Source organism: Neocloeon triangulifer, unplaced genomic scaffold (genome assembly GCF_031216515.1).
Source record: "Neocloeon triangulifer isolate White Clay Creek 2 clone unplaced genomic scaffold, ASM3121651v1 ptg000017l, whole genome shotgun sequence".
Lineage (NCBI taxonomy): Eukaryota > Metazoa > Arthropoda > Insecta > Ephemeroptera > Baetidae > Neocloeon > Neocloeon triangulifer.
The window spans coordinates 469,879-487,017 of record NW_026775559.1 but is presented as its reverse complement, the minus strand read 5'-3'; the positions used below and the strand labels follow the sequence as shown (position 1 = coordinate 487,017).

The 17,139-nt window shown below is 37.9% G+C and overlaps 3 protein-coding genes across 7 annotated transcripts in view; 1 reads left to right on the top strand and 2 right to left on the bottom strand.

Moving 5' to 3' along the window:
- Positions 1-15: 15 nt before the first annotated feature.
- LOC132203013 (UPF0235 protein C15orf40 homolog) lies at positions 16-3,808 on the top strand. 2 transcript variants are annotated; one of them, XM_059630430.1, is made up of 5 exons: positions 16-337; positions 435-562; positions 629-747; positions 2,772-2,942; positions 3,493-3,808. In XM_059630430.1, the coding sequence occupies exons 1-3, from the start codon at positions 124-126 to the stop codon at positions 722-724; spliced, it is 438 nt and encodes a 145-aa protein (XP_059486413.1). In that variant the 5' UTR covers positions 16-123; the 3' UTR covers positions 725-747; positions 2,772-2,942; positions 3,493-3,808. The 2 variants fall into 2 exon arrangements, with proteins under 2 accessions (XP_059486413.1, XP_059486412.1); XM_059630429.1 differs by having other exon boundaries at positions 3,488-3,807.
- Positions 799-4,829, bottom strand: LOC132203012 (chitooligosaccharidolytic beta-N-acetylglucosaminidase-like). Of its 2 annotated transcripts, none has more exons than XM_059630428.1 (6): positions 4,677-4,829; positions 3,905-4,001; positions 2,980-3,427; positions 2,779-2,931; positions 1,939-2,402; positions 799-1,705 (listed from the first exon to the last, which is right to left on the bottom strand). In XM_059630428.1, exons 2-6 carry the CDS (start codon positions 3,985-3,987, stop codon positions 1,003-1,005), a joined length of 1,851 nt encoding a protein of 616 aa, XP_059486411.1. In that variant the 5' UTR covers positions 3,988-4,001; positions 4,677-4,829; the 3' UTR covers positions 799-1,002. The 2 variants fall into 2 exon arrangements, with proteins under 2 accessions (XP_059486411.1, XP_059486410.1); XM_059630427.1 differs by lacking the exon at positions 4,677-4,829 and adding an exon at positions 4,114-4,161.
- A 356-nt stretch (positions 4,830-5,185) lies between these two features.
- The window catches only part of LOC132202997 (ephrin type-A receptor 4-A), a 127,202-nt gene continuing 115,248 nt past the window's right edge, over positions 5,186-17,139 (bottom strand). For 2 of the 3 annotated variants that reach the window (XM_059630402.1, XM_059630404.1), the window contains 11 exons: positions 14,169-14,329; positions 13,301-13,552; positions 12,993-13,188; positions 12,819-12,930; positions 12,688-12,758; positions 11,927-11,977; positions 11,136-11,527; positions 10,441-10,650; positions 10,212-10,390; positions 9,996-10,154; positions 5,186-8,906 (listed from right to left, as the gene is read on the bottom strand). In XM_059630402.1, coding sequence (XP_059486385.1) covers positions 8,639-8,906; positions 9,996-10,154; positions 10,212-10,390; positions 10,441-10,650; positions 11,136-11,527; positions 11,927-11,977; positions 12,688-12,758; positions 12,819-12,930; positions 12,993-13,188; positions 13,301-13,552; positions 14,169-14,329 — 2,051 coding nt within the window. In that variant the 3' untranslated portion in view covers positions 5,186-8,638. The remainder of the gene's footprint in view (positions 8,907-9,995; positions 10,155-10,211; positions 10,391-10,440; positions 10,651-11,135; positions 11,528-11,926; positions 11,978-12,687; positions 12,759-12,818; positions 12,931-12,992; positions 13,189-13,300; positions 13,553-14,168; positions 14,330-17,139) is intronic. The other variant, XM_059630403.1, reaches the window with a different exon arrangement.

Genomic DNA, 17,139 nt, shown 5'->3' with positions numbered 1-17,139 from the left:
TTCGAAATTTCCATCACAGATGTTTAAAAATAGAAACAAATTCTCTTCCATGCACTTGATGTGCTCGTTTTTCGCTCTTAATTTTAGTTTCTCTTCATTTTTCATCGTTTTCCAACCCGTTTAATGCTGTTGTCCACGCTCACGAAAGCCGTGCGGAGACAAAGAAAGCAAGTCCACAACTCCGCTGCGTCCAAGATGCCAAAGAAGGACTCCAGAAAGGTCGAGCCCACAAAGCAGGATATCAAAAACGAAGAGGAATCTATTTCCGTGGACAAACCGGGAAATATTTGCCTCAAAGTTCACGCCAAACCTGGGGCCAAAATGAACTCAATTACAGGTTTGTTGAATTAATACAATGGAATTACATATTCGCAATATTTTTAGTGAAATTAAAAATAAAGTTACAATTTATTGATTAAATTTCTCTGTTCTAGATATAAGCTCGGAGGGCATCGGAATTCAAATTGCTGCGCCTCCAGTTGATGGCGAGGCGAACATTGAAATAGTCAAGTACGTCGCTTCTATCCTCGGACTGCGGAAAAGTGATGTCACCTTGGACAGGGTATGACGTAAATACATACATAATTGGCAAGAAGGTTATGATTTACATCCTTTCATGTTTCAACAGGGTTCCAGATCAAGGCAAAAAGTGCTGGTTGTTACTGGTGGAAAGCTGACAGTGGGCCAAGTTAAAGAGCTCATCCAGAAGCAGATCGGTTCATGATTCGGCTGCTCCCTATTGTACAGGTAAAATCGTTGGTTATCAATTAATATAGTGCAAAAAAACAAGCAGAAAATTATACCATATTTTTTAATAGTCTTGTGAAATATTTTATTGGAAGTCAATTACATATTTAATTCAGATATTTATTCTCTTGCTTAAAAATCTAATGGTTATTGAAATTCTATCTTTTTCAACATGTAAACATTATTATTGTGCTGAATTTTTTATCAAATGTATAAATTGCTGCAGAATACATTGGTTATTTAGCTCAATGCTGCTCAGTCGCACTGCCCCTCGTGCATTTCACACCAGCCTGGGGTGACAGTGGCGGCCTTGATTCCTCTGGTGCCGACGATTCGCCTTCTCCACCGCAGCAGTCTGTTCTCAGCTCCGGAAATGCTCGACGGATTCGACCAAAGTCTCTCAGCCAGGGCGGCCGCCCTCGGCCACAGAATGGAGTCCATGGTCAGTTCATCAATCAGTTCAGACCAAAGGGCCACTTCTCCGCCCAAGGCCCCCTGCGGCAGTTTCGCGTTGTACACCCTCTTCCAGTTGGCGTACTTGGTCTGGCCCCAGAATCCGTGATCCAAGTACCAAGCGTCCTTGGTGCTCACGATGACCCTGTAGCCTAAGTTGATCAAGTCCTGTGGCAGGGTCTCATTTTCAGGCACCCAGGTCTGAATGACGTAGCGGTGAGGGTCAAGGGTGCTCATGATGGTGTTTGTGTCCGTCAGGTGGCTGGACCAGAGGATGACGTCGGGGCTGCTGTGGTTGTACGCCTTGTCCAACTCTTGCAGGGCCTTTGACTGGAAGTACTTCCAAGCCCACATGAAGTCCTCGTCCGTCAGCTGGCCGTGCGTCCTTTGCGTCGCCAACCAGTCGCTGACTGTGTAGGTGGCTTTCCAGCACTCAAGAAAAACTTCGTCACCGCCCATGTGGAAAACTGAGTTCGCGTGTGGGGCAAAGGTGTCCTTAAACTCCCTAAAAATCATTTAATCATTAATTTTTTTATTTTAATTAATTAAGAACTAGAATTTATTGTAATGATCCTCATTTCTGGTGTCTGAATTAATTTTAACTATTTAAATTAAAATCCTCAAGTGATAGATTTTTTCCGAATTTTGCTTTTCAAGCTCAATTAATATAAAATAAATAAATGTTATTACTTTTTTAAATTAAAATGTTGTTAATTAGAAAGAAAATTAATGCTTTACTTGTAAAGTTGTCCCAAAATTGCATAGACGTTGTCGTTGCCTGGGTGGAGTTGACCGCAGGGTGGCTGGATGCACAGCTCCCTCCACGGCTGCTGATTTACGCAGACGGCCAGTTCGCCTTTGCCCTTGCTGCGGCCCCACTGCCAACCCTGTCCGGCGTGGGCTGGGGCGTCAAGTTCCGGGATGATCCTGATGCCTCTCACCAGGGCGTAGTTCGAAAGCTCCACCAGCTGCTCGATGGTGTAGGTCTCCTGGTCCGAGTAGGCGCCCCACTCGGACATTTCCGGCACCGCCTCAGACACAAATGGGAAGCTGTGCGAGTCGGTCAGATGCAGATGGAGAACATTCAGTTTGCATGTTGACATTATGTCGAGGGTTCTTTTAATCGCCGGCAAGGGGATGAAGTGGCGGGACGTGTCCAGTGTGATGCCTCGATGGGTAAACTTGGGCTTGTCAGCCAGGACCTGAAATGAGAATTTGGAATTATAAATCTTAACATTAAAAATAAATACGATTATTCTTTTTAGTTTTCAGAATTTGTAATTTGAATTAGGAAGTATTGAGTATGAATTTTTTTTATAGGGTTTAAAATAAGTTTTAAAATTAAATGAAATTTTTATGTTTTATTCACAATTAAGGAAAACTTATTTTGAATTTTACATTCCCGAAAATATGGGATTCCATATTCCTTTTATATCAAATCACTCTTACTGGATCTCTAAACTTTTAAAAATTGGCACAAAAATTTATGTTTGAACAATTTTATTTATATTTATTTTTTGTCCTCATTTCTTTTTTCTAGTCAAATATTCTAAATATTTTTCTCTTTTCAGAACCTACCTCAGCATCACTAAGGAGATAGAGATACCCACTGCCATGTTCACCCTTAGTCATGAGTTGTGCCAAAGTCTCCAGTCCGTGTCGAGCACCAAAAACGGTGGCCGCGCTGATCTGCGCCGTCACCGAACCCCTGTCTGCTGCATCGCTGTTGATCTGCACAAATGGTGAGTGCCAAATGATACCCATTATTTTGTTTCTTACGTTAAGGGAGTAAGACTCGTCCGTGTTCCACTCGAGGTGGTCAATGTTGGGGTAGTCGAGGTTGATTTGCACTTTGAGCAGGAGGGATCGGTAGTTGGCCGGTCGATCGCAAACCAAGCAACTGAGTTCGTTGCACGCCAGCAGACTGACCTCCTCCCTGAACACCCCCTCCATTTGGGACAGCAGGGCCGTGGATTTGGAATAAGGGGTGGGCAGGAAAGTGATCGTGGTCACGTCGATAACAAGTAGCAAATGGCCGAGACGGACTTGGCCGTTGGGCCGCGGCCACAGTGGCCCGAGGGGGCGGCCGCACATTAAGGAGCACTCGTCCTGAGTGTGGTAGGTGGTGCCGATTGTGGGCACGGACGAGTTGGCGCTCAATCGGACGCAATTGCCAAAGGTGCACCTCCAAACCCATGGGGGGTCGTGCGTCTTTTCCGAAACTTCCCTAGATTTAAATTTTTAATTAGAAAGTGAACTTCGAGTGTTAATGCAGGTCTCGTTTCAGAATAGAATTCACTTTACGGAAAATTCCAAGAAGAAGCTCCAAGTTTGTATAGGAAAACTTTAAGAAACAAAATCACCCTTAAGACTGAATTTACAACATTCCTTGAAAATTCCGATCCCTTTGATCGGACGTCGAATCAAAATGTTCTGGACTTGATTTGGAATTAATTAAAATAATATTTGACATCATTTCCTTCCTGATGTTGATTTTATAAATGTTTTAAAGGATGAAACTGCAGTATACGTATACATTATACTTCTCACAGTGCACTTTGGTGTATTTAATAAATCTACTTGTGTATAAAAAATATTTTCAAACTGATAATTTTACTCCAACCTGAAACCTCTATTCAAAGTTTAAGTTTTGTAAACAATTTGTTTTATCTTGGCTAATTATATTTAAACTTTATTTTCTTACCCACTGACAACCAGAGTTGTTGCTTCAACGGCTTTTTGGCAGCCAAACGCCAAAATTGAGACCATCAAGAGTAAAGATGCCATATTGAAAAATATCTCTAAAACAGGAAAAAATTCATTTTTACAAAAGGAAAATAAGAGAAACGTTCAGAAGAGTTATTTATATGATCTTCTGTGTGCGTCGTTGTTGATTAGAGCTATACTCGTTACTTAATTGAGGTTGAATCATTTCCTTCTTTCAACAGCGCATGATTATGCTGACTGGCTGTATAAATGTTTGCATGTCTTCGCTATCTGGTTTCCGGTAAAATAATTCACCAACAAGTACTCCAATGATTTTCTTTTAGCCCTTCCATTGCGAAGTTGTATTTAAATTTTAGTATCATGGTAAATATTTAATAATATTTTTTTGTAGGGAAAAAACTAATTATGAAGATTACAAAAATATGCAGTTAATTAATTTTTTTTCTTAATACTTATTTAGATAGTATGCAAATTTTTTTTTTATCTATAACTGGATTTAAAAAGTACATTTTGTTCTAAGTAAGGTTAACCAAAATTTGAAGCATAAAAGAATTCAAATAGCTAAATTATTGTTTATTCGAATATTGCTCATTTTTATTTGCTCCGACAAATTATTGTTTGTTCGAATATTGCTCATTTTTATTTGCTCCGACGAGATAAAAATTAAATATTTTCTAGACACTATTTCTGATTCAGTTTCAATTTTCAATATTACTTATTGCTAGGAATGAGCTAGAGAATAAACTTACGGTTTCCAAAGGGACGCACAATGGACAGATGCTGCGGAAGAAGTGGCCTCTTGAAAAAACTCCACCTCCGATTTATATTCAAGGCTCAGGTGCAGAGGAGTGAAATTGTTCGCTGGTGTCACTCCACCAATATTGATGGTGTCTTTGAACCCCACAGAGGTAATACAACAATACAAAATTTTCTGGAGATAAATTCTATATGGGTGGAGCGTTACGTGCATATGCAGCCAGCATGGAAATTTGAATAAGATGATAATATTCAAATCACAGCAGCGAACAACGGGAGGGTTTGGATAAAAACGTGTTTTTACTAAAAATATTTATCTCTCGTTTTTTAAAACAAATCCTGGCTTTGTATTTATAGGTGGAGTGGTTAATTTAATTTCCACTGCTGAAAAACTGTTAAATTGTTAGCCTGGATCCTTTCTTTGTTTGATTTCATATTTTTAAAATTCATTATAAATTTGTTAATTCTATTAGAGGTTTTGTGGTAAATAAAATTCAACAGCTTAGTTTCATCACATACAAACCAATGCATTTTTGTTTTTGTCATCTTTACAAATATCATACATATTTTACATCAACTAATGCATAAAAAACATGATCCTTAACTTTTTCTCTGCTCGCTCATTATGCCTCAATCAAATGTGTTATACAAATAATCAGTTTCGTTTGTTTTTTTTTCTTCCTAAAATCTTCGATAATTTCCGTTTCTTTTCCTCTTAAAACATGCAGATACATTCCATCGTTCAAAATGAAATAAATAATTTAAAATACAATCTCCTGCGCGTCATAACAAAAATTTTCGCTTTCAATATTTTAATCAATACTTTTTACATAAATCACAGATCAAAGAGAAGATTCCAAATTTGCCATCCTGGTTAATCGTCGATTTTTACTAAAAAAATGAAGATTAACTAAACAATTGCCGAATACATTAACAAGTAGATTTGATTTGCTTTTCATTACTTTTGTTTCAATTCTCAAATAACACGAGACCATTTATTTTATTTATTTCTCCTCTCCACACTTAGTTCGCGATTTCTCTTTCGTCATAAAAACGCTGATTATTGCTTGTCTTTGTATAGGCCTGTTCCAAACACTGCCCCGACAGTTTGGGCAGCCCGGGCGACAAAAATAAAATTAATTGCTTTGCTGAAGAATATAATTTTTTCCGTATCGTCGATATTGTAACACCTAATCATTTTCATTATTATTTAAAAGGAACATCAGTGCAGTGGGCTATTGCATCTTTTATAATCGACCGGCCAAACTGCGGCCGAGTCGATTGAGGATTTTCTTGTTCTTTTTACAAAAATTTAATTAAATGCATCATTCAAATTGTTCACAACAGCAAAGAAATTAATTTTTCGTTTCGATAAGCAAGTATATATACTTATATTCACCATTTGAAATAATTATCTAACTCATCATCTTACTTATATACTCAAAAGCTCGTTTCTCCAGAATCTTATTGAACGGTTATTTTTAATCATTTATCTGTAACTCGCTTCGAAACACTAACCTTGGAAATCATATCCGCGGAAGAAATTGAGAGAGAAAAACGTGTATGTATTTGCCTGTAATTGAAAATGTACAAACGCGAGCACAATTTGATGTTAATTGGTTGTAGTTCGGTATAAAAATTAACCCAGTGTTTTGCTTTGTTATAATTCTTTACGGACGTGTCATTTTATGCAGTTACATTAATATGGCAGCAGTAGAGGCTAATCAAGAGACTTGACAGTATAAGAATCTGATTTAATCTTGTTTCAGAAATGCAGAATTATTTAGTGAGTTATTGTATCCTGTAAAAAAAGTAGTGAAAAAGTAGAACTCGCTGTAAATTATAGAAAAATGCAACCAAGGTTTGTGTCAATGTCTTGATTATTTCAGTTAGGAACCTGTTGATACCGTTGAGAAAATCAAAATTGCGCTGTCAAACAAAGGAATGTTTATAAATATGTAGTGTGTGTGTTTTTTTTCCTGTCAATTAAGATTATAATAATTTGCATTCTCGGTGAAATCCAGCGAGAAACTTGTCATTCGCTCAAACTTTTGTCTCATTTTGTGACTGCAAAGTAATTTTTCACGACCGAAAAGAGATGCTCCGAGGAACTTAAAAATCACTAACCCAACGCCAAAGATTTCGTTCCTTTGGGCTGAATGATTTTAAGTCGAAAGTTCCTCTCGGTGCATCTCCCCTGGCCGCAGAATTGCACACGTATAACATCATAAAGCGGGAAATTTACAGCATTTTGTTTTTAATTTTACTTAAATCTCGTAACGTGTATCAAGTTATGTGGTTAGAATTGCAAGAAGTCCTCTTTCGTTTCACTGTTGTCAAAAATAACCCTGATGCATATCTTTTTGCAGCTTTTTCTCAATAAAAAGTATAGAGCTTTTATCACATTGCAAATAGCTGTTGTAATCAATACACGCAATATTTATGAGATGTCGTAACACTTGACATTTATAAGTATCCCTATCAAAGAGTGAATGGATTTATTTTCTCAAATGCACGGGTCGTCTGGGTTTTCTTTTAATATAAATATTATAATATTCTTTTAAATAGTGGCGGCAGTAACCTTATATGCATTAAGAGGGTTCTTTCTTCTCCGCACGTCTCTTTGATGCTCAATTATACATAATTATTAGCTCGGTTGCAAGTTTATAAACGTAAAGTAGTATGCTACTGTATAACTGTACAAATGTATGTGTGTATTTTTTTCGTATTGAGTTTGTTCGGTGCGTCAAATGTTCAAATATTGGCCACTTGAAAAGTATAAAAAAGCGATAAAATTACATTAAGCTTTAGTCGTTGCAAATAAAAGAGATGGCAAAGTATTTAAAAAAAAGAGAGGAATCAGGTAAAAACTTGTAATGTTCGAATGGCTGGCATGGTAGTCTGTTTTCCTCACTTGCGCAACTCATTCAACACATATATATGGATGCACGTGAAAAGTAGTGTGCAATCGAAACTTGTACACAAAAACATTGATATGTCAGCAGAAAAACGATAGAAGCACTTGCTCAGCACATTTATTTAAGTTCACGCAGGCATGGACATTACTTTTGAGAATTTGATTTTGCAGTCACACACCCTCGCTATTTATATTAAAGTAGGGACGGGTCTCGAGTGATTTGACACCTTTTTGACAAAAGGGAGGGCGCGCATACGAACGCTAAAAATTAAAATCTCCATTTTATTTGCAAAAAGTCTTTGGGAAATCAGATCGAATCTATTTAAAAAATACACCCTAGAGTCCATGCTAAGAAAATGGTGTAGAGTTAATTAATTACGCGACGCTCAAAATGATCAATAACGAGGACCGTTTAAATTCACAATTAAGTTGTGGGTTTGAAATGTCCTCGTTGTAATTACAGATTACATATAATATAATATTATTATTATTGTTCCCATGCAAATAAAATCTTCTCGTTGGCAGTTTGGTGATTTGAATTCGAAATTTCGCATTGGGGTAGTCTTTCGAGCGGAAGAATCAATTAATTTACACAAATCAACAAAGTGATAAACCTAATGAAGTCGCTGCAAATATACTTAAATCCGTCCCCCGTCGGGGAGGAATGTTTGTCGAAAACGCCCGACTGACTAAAAAGCAATACATATTTGAACCACCATGAATTATTGAACAGCGGATAATCAATATTTGAGTCCTTCTTTCCTACCGAAAGATTCACGGTCACATTCAAAAATAGCAGATGCAGCTTTCCGAGAGTCTCTCTTCTCAATACTATGTACACCTTTCGTCATCACATTCTCTGCGCCTCCACGAAGTCGAGTCTCTTCGCCACACAGTTGCCGTTCACTTGTTTTTAATTCAGATGTTGAATTATTTTTTATGATAGTCCTCTATATAATGCTTAGATCAGGAACCATTTCAAATATTTACGAGAGAAACAAATCGCGCCTCTGCTTCATTTCTGTTAATTTTTGCACACTAGACGAGGAAGCCTTCGGAGAGGTTGGCTGAAATTTGCGCTCGCATCGCTTGCACACTGTTCATAATTTTCTTCTGGTGACCCACTAGGGTGATGCCCAACGCGGTCAGTTCTTTCACTGTCAATCGCACCACTGCGTCCATACTGCAAATACCAGCCCTCTGGAAATTGTCCATGTAGCGCGCCATTTTTATCGAGGATAACCACTCTTCCACACTGGTGAACTGGGTCATGTCGGGGGCGTCCGCGGCCAAAGGGTTGGCGGTTCTGCGAAAAATAAATCGCCTACTCAATCGATGGTCTTTGCGAAAGACACTACTTTTTGAGCTTTTTTAGACGGATTATTATTTACAAAAGCAAACAGCGTGCTGTGTTTGTGAGCGAGAAACAAAACACTGAAAAGCAAAATTTTATTGACTCGGCATGCAGGTTTTGTGATTTTAATTTGAGAAGGTATTTTGTTTTATGTTATTTATATGTATAAAAAATTACAGTGCTTTGTGGTATTAACTCAATTAAATCGTTCAATTAATTACTTTGATTAATTTTTTACCAAGAGGCAGTTTGACATTTAATCGAGAAAATTCACTCAAAATCACAACTACTGTTGTCTCAAAAAAGCTTTCGAGTTACATTTGAATATATCACAGATACCCCGTTCAAAAAATATGTAATATTCATGATCTTGAGTGAATGCTCTACTCTTACTTAGTTACAAGGTGGGTGGAACTGAAATACTCTACCTTTGAACTTTATTAAAACCACCACCACCAATCAATTCAACATTTAAGCTCGACAGAGAGGAGATTTATCCAAGCTGGTTAAACGTGACCCACTGTGGTTGCCTTAACATTGCAGGGACGTAATAAGGATTGTGGGGAGGCTGCCTCCTGCGTACACACAACCAACAACAACCCGATAAGGCGATTATCATCAAAATTTGGTCTTAAGATAACCCTTCCAAAATGTTATTTCACTCAATTATATGAAAATTACTTTGATTTTAATTTTTAGAAATGTACAAAATTATGGAAACATGTTGTGATGTTCATTAAATAAGGTAAATAATGCATAATGTAATTTATCCCATGCTTAAGAAGAGCAAGAAGATGTCATCAAAATCTCCGAGCCTTCGTGGAAAGTTCTGTGCAAAAACTGAACAAAAAACTTGCTGCCCTTATAAGCAGAAACTTTTTAAATGAGAAGTAGTGTCTATGCCACGATTTTCAAAGGCTATCTCAAAAACAAATCACAACTAATATAATATATTCCTCTAACTTTACATAGACACAGCAACGAGATGACTTTGAGTAAAAAAATAAAAAGTTTTAAACAAAAGCGAAAGCGTGTGCATACCTATTTTGTGCAATCTTGCGAAGGGTGTCTGGACAGCGGATGAGTTTGTCCAGCGTTTTGACAATGGAGGCAAATGTTGGTCTGTGGGTTCGCTCCTTTTGCCAGCAGTCTAACATAAGCTGATACACAGCCTCAGGACAGTCCATCGGAGCAGGGAGTCTAAAATATAAATCCAAAATAAATTGTTGTCCTTTTTATTGAATAACTACAAATTACCTATAACCCTTCTCAATGGACTTGATGACGTCCTGGTTACTCCAGTTCCAGTATGGCCGCTCTCCATATGACATGACCTCCCAACACACAATGCCGAAGCTCCAAACGTCGGACGCGGAGGTGAATTTCCGGAAGGCGATTGCCTCTGGGGCCGTCCACCGCACAGGAATTTTTCCACCCTGAAATTTTCACTTTAAAATTGTCACCTTTGAATTAATTTTGAACTTACCCTAGTCGTATAAGCTCCTTCAGTGGTGCTCTCGATTTCCCGGCTCAGACCAAAGTCGGCAATTTTGCAAACCAGCTGCGCGTTGACCAAAACGTTGCGGGCAGCTAAGTCTCGGTGAACGTAGTTCATTTCGGACAAGTACTGCATTCCAGCAGCAATCCCACGGAGCATACCTGCCAGTTGCAGGACTTGGAATTGACCGTCGTTTGCCTAAAAATAGATAAAATAAAATTGTACTCTTTAAATTGGGAATCAAGTATGTCTAAAAAACAATCGATTTACCAGGAGGTTTCATAACGAACTCACGCTTACAAATAATAATTTGAACAATTTTACAAAATTCAATAAAATTGACTACTACCGCACATGATGAAAATTATGATTGACTTTAAGAGTCATTTCGTATAATTTATTCATTGGCAATTATTAAAAACAAAATTTGACCCCCGCAATCCATTGATTAATTAATATCTAGATTAAATCATATCATAAATCCTAACATACAGGTACAGTAATATGTAAAAAAATGTTAAAAAATTAATATTTAAAATTTAATTTTATTTAAAAAACTTTTATAAATTATATTTATTAAAAATTAAAATTTATAAAAAATTATTGAGAAAATTCTGCTTATAAAATTATGAATTTTAATATTCTTTATTAATTAAATTTATGTAAAATAAAAAAAAGTTTACTCTTAAAAATGTGTCCAGGGAACCGTTCTCCATGTACTCGGTGATGATCATCACAGGGTTTGATTTGGTGACCACACCCTGCAGGAATATGACGTTCGGGTGCTCAAACTGGCCCATGATGCTTGCTTCTGTCAGGAAGTCCATGCGCGCCTTGTCCGAGCTGCCTGGTTTGAGAGTCTTGATAGCCACGTCCGACTCGGCGCGACCGGCCAGACGCAGTTTCCCTCTGCAGACGTCGCCGAACTCGCCGCCGCCAATGATGGCCTCGATGGTGATGCACGAGGCGTCGATCTCGCGGGCAAACTCGCGGACGGCCTGGTTCGGGTCTTCGTAGGTGTGGGGGTCGATGTAAGTGCGGGAGGCGCCGACTTGGGTGAAAAGTGGAGTTGTCACTGTTAATTCAAGTTGTCTCATGTCAGAAAGCACAAAGCGACCATTGAATGAATTTTTATTCTGATTAGAGAATCACACTAACGGAGGGGTGAATAATTTTGAAGCTTTTAATTAATAATAATAAATAGTAAAATATAAAAATTTCTAGCGTGAATTATATCAAAGTGGTGACCAAAAGCATTAGCCAAAATTGTGGTCTAAAAACTCGAATCTGAGCCAAAATAGTATATTGACATATAAAATGGACGATTCATTCAATTTAAGCCAACTGCGTGAATGAAAAGCGATTTACAAACTACTCACAAATAAGCTCGACTAATGACCATGAAGCAAAAGCAGGGTGAGAATGATTTGTACGGATTGTAATACTAAAAAAAAGAAAGGGGCGCAATACTTACTGCCGTTTGTATGGGTGGTAACAATTGGAGGGCTGTCCAAATTGCAGTGCACTGTAACGGGGTCACAAACAACAAGCAAATAAAAAATCAAGTCAAAATAAAAATTTTGAAAATTTCAAGATTTGAAAATGGAATCTTTCCGAGAGAAATGAAAATTTCTAGAGATGCATTACTTTTTTTTTTCTAAAAATTATTGAAAGGTTCATTTCAGGTATATGCATGCACGTTTGAATTTGCCATACACATTCCAGACTTGCAAAAAACGATTGAATTTGTTTTTAAATTTTTACAGAACCAACTTACTGTAGGTGACAACTAATCCTTTTGAGGGAGCAAATAAGGGGAAACACTCATGGTTAGTTCATACATTTGATTAGGATCAGAGGATTGAAATGCTTTGAGGGTTTTTTGTTTCATTTAGTTGAAATCAGTTTTGAGATAGATAAGCCGAAAATTAATCCTGGGGATTTTATTTTTTCAAAATTATCTGGTTTCAACTTCCGATTGCGTTTTGCGTGGAGAAAAAATCCACTTTAGGTGTTGCATAAAAAAAGAGGTCTAGGCATTATAGCTGGTAGCCCATAAATAGTTTTCTGCCAACCAAAATTGCCGGGTTATTAAAGTACTGCAGGGCTATATCAACAAGAAGTAGCAAAATTACTGAGAGAGAAAAAGTACTGCTGGTTAGTAACGGGTCTTCAAGATGCATTAAATAGCCATTGAGATAAAAAGTCCTTAAGCTCTTGTGTTAAGATGCTTACCTTCGCCGTTTCTGTACTCCAAAGTGTCGCAATCGCTCGGCTGCTTTTTGTTGCAGTCGTCGGAACCTCGGCTAAAATTAGACGCGAATTATTAGCCAACCCTAAAAAAATAGCCCGAATCGGTTATGTACCTCTTGAAGAAGAGAACGACCAGCACTATGACAAGGACGACGACCACGACGGTTCCCACAATTGCGCCGGCAAGAATCCGCATTTGTACGTTATCCTCCTCTCCGACGTAGGCTAATTTTGATTTTATCGTTTTAGTATGAAAACGGGTCAGTCACGTTTGATTAGAAACTTACGGGTGCCCAAAACCTGTCCAGTGGTCTTGAAGACGGGCGGGCTGAACTCTCCCCAACCGTGCGTAGTTTTCGCTCTGACTTGGAAGCCATATTCCGTCCTCTGCCTGAGGTTTGTGAAAGGAATTGCCGTATCCGAAGTGACAACGCTCTGCACCGAAGCGTTGTTGTTGGCCTCTCCCCTAATAAAATAGCGCACCTGAAACGCGACAGAAAAAAAATGAACTTTGTAGAAACGGGCAAGCGAAATAATTTTCACAGAGCGCGATTTGCAAGTCGGACTAATCTAAATGCAAATTGATTGGGCTCACCTCGAACATTTCGATGTCTGCCAGATCATCCTCAGGTGCGTCCCATGCTAATGAGACCTCGGTTGACTTGACACCAGTGGCTCTGACATTAGCGACTGATGACGGCACAGAGGCTTCTGTTGTGACTCTGATGTCTGCGTAATCCTTCTCGCCCGATTGTACGGTGACGCCGTTCTCGGAGAAAATTTGGAAGCGATACGTGGTGACGGGGTTTAATCCAGATATCGTAACGCGCGTCTCGTTGAAAGTTTCCTGCAATGGGAGGGTCACAGCCAATTAGTCTAGCACCTCAATTTGCACTAATGAGATCCAGCTGCCTAAGTGTTTTCCTCAAATGAAAACAATATAAATTTATTATACAAAAAAATATCTCTTATAAAAATCCACTATTTTTGGTAATAAAAAAATTTAAATCAATTTAAATAGATTTAGATTTTCCAACTACTTATAATGTTAGTAATTAGCTTCTAAATTTATCGTTTTAATTCTTTTTATACCTTAAAATTATTTGTTACCTTAACAATTTATATAAATTTTGTGAAACTTTTATAACATTTATATTTAAAATTAGCATTGAATGCTTTGCAATTTTTTTTCTTTAGTGGCAATTATTTTTATTACTCTTTGTCATAGGAAATATTTGAATCAATAAGATATCAATCAAACTGAATAAATAAACAATTTTCAACATTGCTGGCAATTATTGAATTCAATTGAATAACAATTGGACTGCGAGTGCCACTCATGAGAGAGGATCGATTTAACAGTCATGCATAATTCACGGGAGCATAATGGTGGGATTAATTATTGATTTTATGGGGGAACCACAGTTGAGCGGTCCAAGGCAATGAGCGGAAAGCGGACTCACCGAGCTGGGGTTGTATGAGACCCCGAGACCACAGGCGTCGCAGACGACTCGGTACACAGTGTCGCCGCGTCCACCTAGGAAAAACGGCGGCTCCCAGGCCAGGCTGACGGTTGACTGATCCACGAATATTACTGTCAGGTTCTGCGGCGCCGTTGGTGGTTCTGTGAACATACATAGAGAGGGATGAATATTATGTGCCATTTTAATTACCAATCCACAGAGACTAGGAATAGTGGAACACAGAACATAAATCAAGCGCTTTAGCAGCTCCATAACTATAAATTGGCATTTAGAAATATTTCGCAAAGATGAAGAGAACACATAAATTTTTTAATGGTATATATAATATTTATTAATCTCTAAAAGCAAAAATTTGATAAAAAATCATGCAGTACCAATAAATTAAATTTTTAATGGAAAATTAATATAAATATTTTATTTGTTTAGCATAAAAGAACAATTCGAATCCATATTTATTTTAAATTTAATTTACTTAAGACTTGCTTTTTCAAGTGCGCAAGTCGAGCCAGCGATTCTCTCATGCCGTGGATATGTATTTAATTTTATTTATGTGTCGGCCGGGAAGAACATTTATGTGCGGTAGTATTTTAAGATATTCCGTTTTAATTGGCATGTAAAAACTCTCCAACAAAGCGTGCCTTTTGCATCTCGCTCTTTCCGTGTGTGTACGGCTGGATTTTACGATTCAAAATGAAAAATCCAAGCACACATACAATCACAGCCGCACTCGGTTAATAATATTCATACAAGCCTACGAGATCGTCATGCACTTATGTTATATAGCAGACTGCATTAAATTCCCCTGCCTCTGTTCGGCAGCGTCTGCAGACAGTCTGCTCAAATCTAATGTGAGCAGATTGGAAGTCTTGCAAGTGCCTTTTTCTCTTGTATTTCCTTTGTTTGCCACTTCAGACAAAATGGAATAAAGCTCAGAACTCTGGCAATAATGGAATAATTTTTCTTTGCGTTGTTAAATTCCAGCACGTGGCAGTGACCTTATATTTAGTTGGAAAGAAAGGTAAGGTTTCCAGAATAATATTATGTGACATGTTTTGGAATAACAAAAAAAGGTGAAGAAAAACGAGTGTGAGAGGGTACGAAAAATTTCTTGAACAAAAGAAAAACTCCTTGGTGTTATACAAAACATTTTGGCTTCTTCAGATTAAATGGAATGACGTCACAATTACATGGGCACGAAGAAAAGGAGAAGTCGCGCTGCGCATTGTTCTGCACAAAAAAAGAATCATACAAAACCTAGAAGGACCCCTTCCATAATAAGAAACGAAATTATTACACAGGTGTGGGGGCAAGAAGAAGTCGCGAAATGAATTCTCGCGCCCACACCTTACAATGTTGCAGCAAGGGGATGTGTCACAGAGGATCGAAATTATGAAGGCACGAGTAAAATTCTTTAAGGAAGAATTTGAAAAGAATAATAAAAAGTTTAAAATTTACTTTATTTCCATATCTGAGTTGGTTTAGCATTTTTGTTCGCAGCGATATATTATAAACCTCAAGGATTAGTTAAAAAAGAATTAGCATAAAGTGTCTGATGAGATTACATGGATAGCCAAATATAGGATGGGAATCAATGTGGGTAGTCGTTGTGTATTTAAAGGGAGACGAATAAAAACCCAAAGTAATGAAGCGGCTGGGCAAATTTATCCGCGTGCTACATTATACGCGTGTGTATATGTAAAATGTGAAGGGAAAAATTGCAAAGAGAGACGTCGCTCGCATGGGGACTCGATTTGTTCAGCTCCTTCACTATGACAATAAATATATATTTTGGAGACCGCATGGGCGTGTCATATTTGTGTGTAGATGTTTCAAGACCATGTAACATAAAAACTTACAGGATTATAAATTTTTATATGCGCAAAGCGAGTGAGTTGTACTGGTCAGGACACTCTGGCGACGAATTGACACCTCGGCTCAAAAGATGAGAAGCGTGTAATCCGTGCCGTAAATTTCACCGCCCGATATATCGATAACGGAATTCGCATCGCTATGAAAAACGAAATAACAAAAAGTCCTGGTACGTTGCCAAAATGCAAATCGAATTATTTTTAAAAGCAACGGGGATTTATAAGAATTTTCATATGTCAGGCATAAAATTGAAAAAAAAAAAAAAGAAAGAAAACAGAAAACTTTATCTAAATGTTACACCTATATTAAATACTAATTAATGCTATTAAGTAAAATTAATTTTCCACCGATAAAAGATGAAAGCCTTCTTTATATCCAAGTTCTAGAGAATATTTTGCAAGAAGCGGGCAAGTTTGCAAAGTTGAAATCACTTTGCAAAAACTGCTTAGCCGAGGCTTTCGATTTTTTTTCCATCAACAGCCGCGACGGAGAAGTTTGGTGGGCTGAAAAAATGTAGCCATTATAAAAGAGACTGTAGGTCTTGCTGGTAATAGGGTTATTTGCACTGCGAGCACTCGTGTGGAAAATGAATCTTCTGCGAGAGAGTATGCAAGCGAGAGAGGGGCAAGACGTCGGCGGAGGAACAAGAAAACTCTACAATATTATAGAGAGTATATCTCGGAGAGAGAAAAGGAGCAATAGGGCCGGGCAGGCACAAAGTCTTAAACGAATTTTGTCTCCTGCACAAAATTTTGTCGAGGACGTGCTGGCGTTACAGCACTGCTTAATTCTCTTAAAAGACTTTCCGTCTCTCTTTCTCGCGCACGGCTGTGGAAAAACCATCCATCGTTTTCCCCAACGTCATCGCACTCGACGCAAAAGTAAAAAGAGAGGACAGAAAGTCTTTCCCCTCTGAAAATTCGTTTCGCTGCCATTTCGCGAGCTGTAATTAGTATTTCGTCATCATCACATTTCAATTATGAAAATTAAATTATCCCGGCGCCTGACGAGACAAAGGGAGAGAAGGAAATATATATATTATTTTGTTGACTTTGAATTCGAATCTCTGCTGTGGAATGAG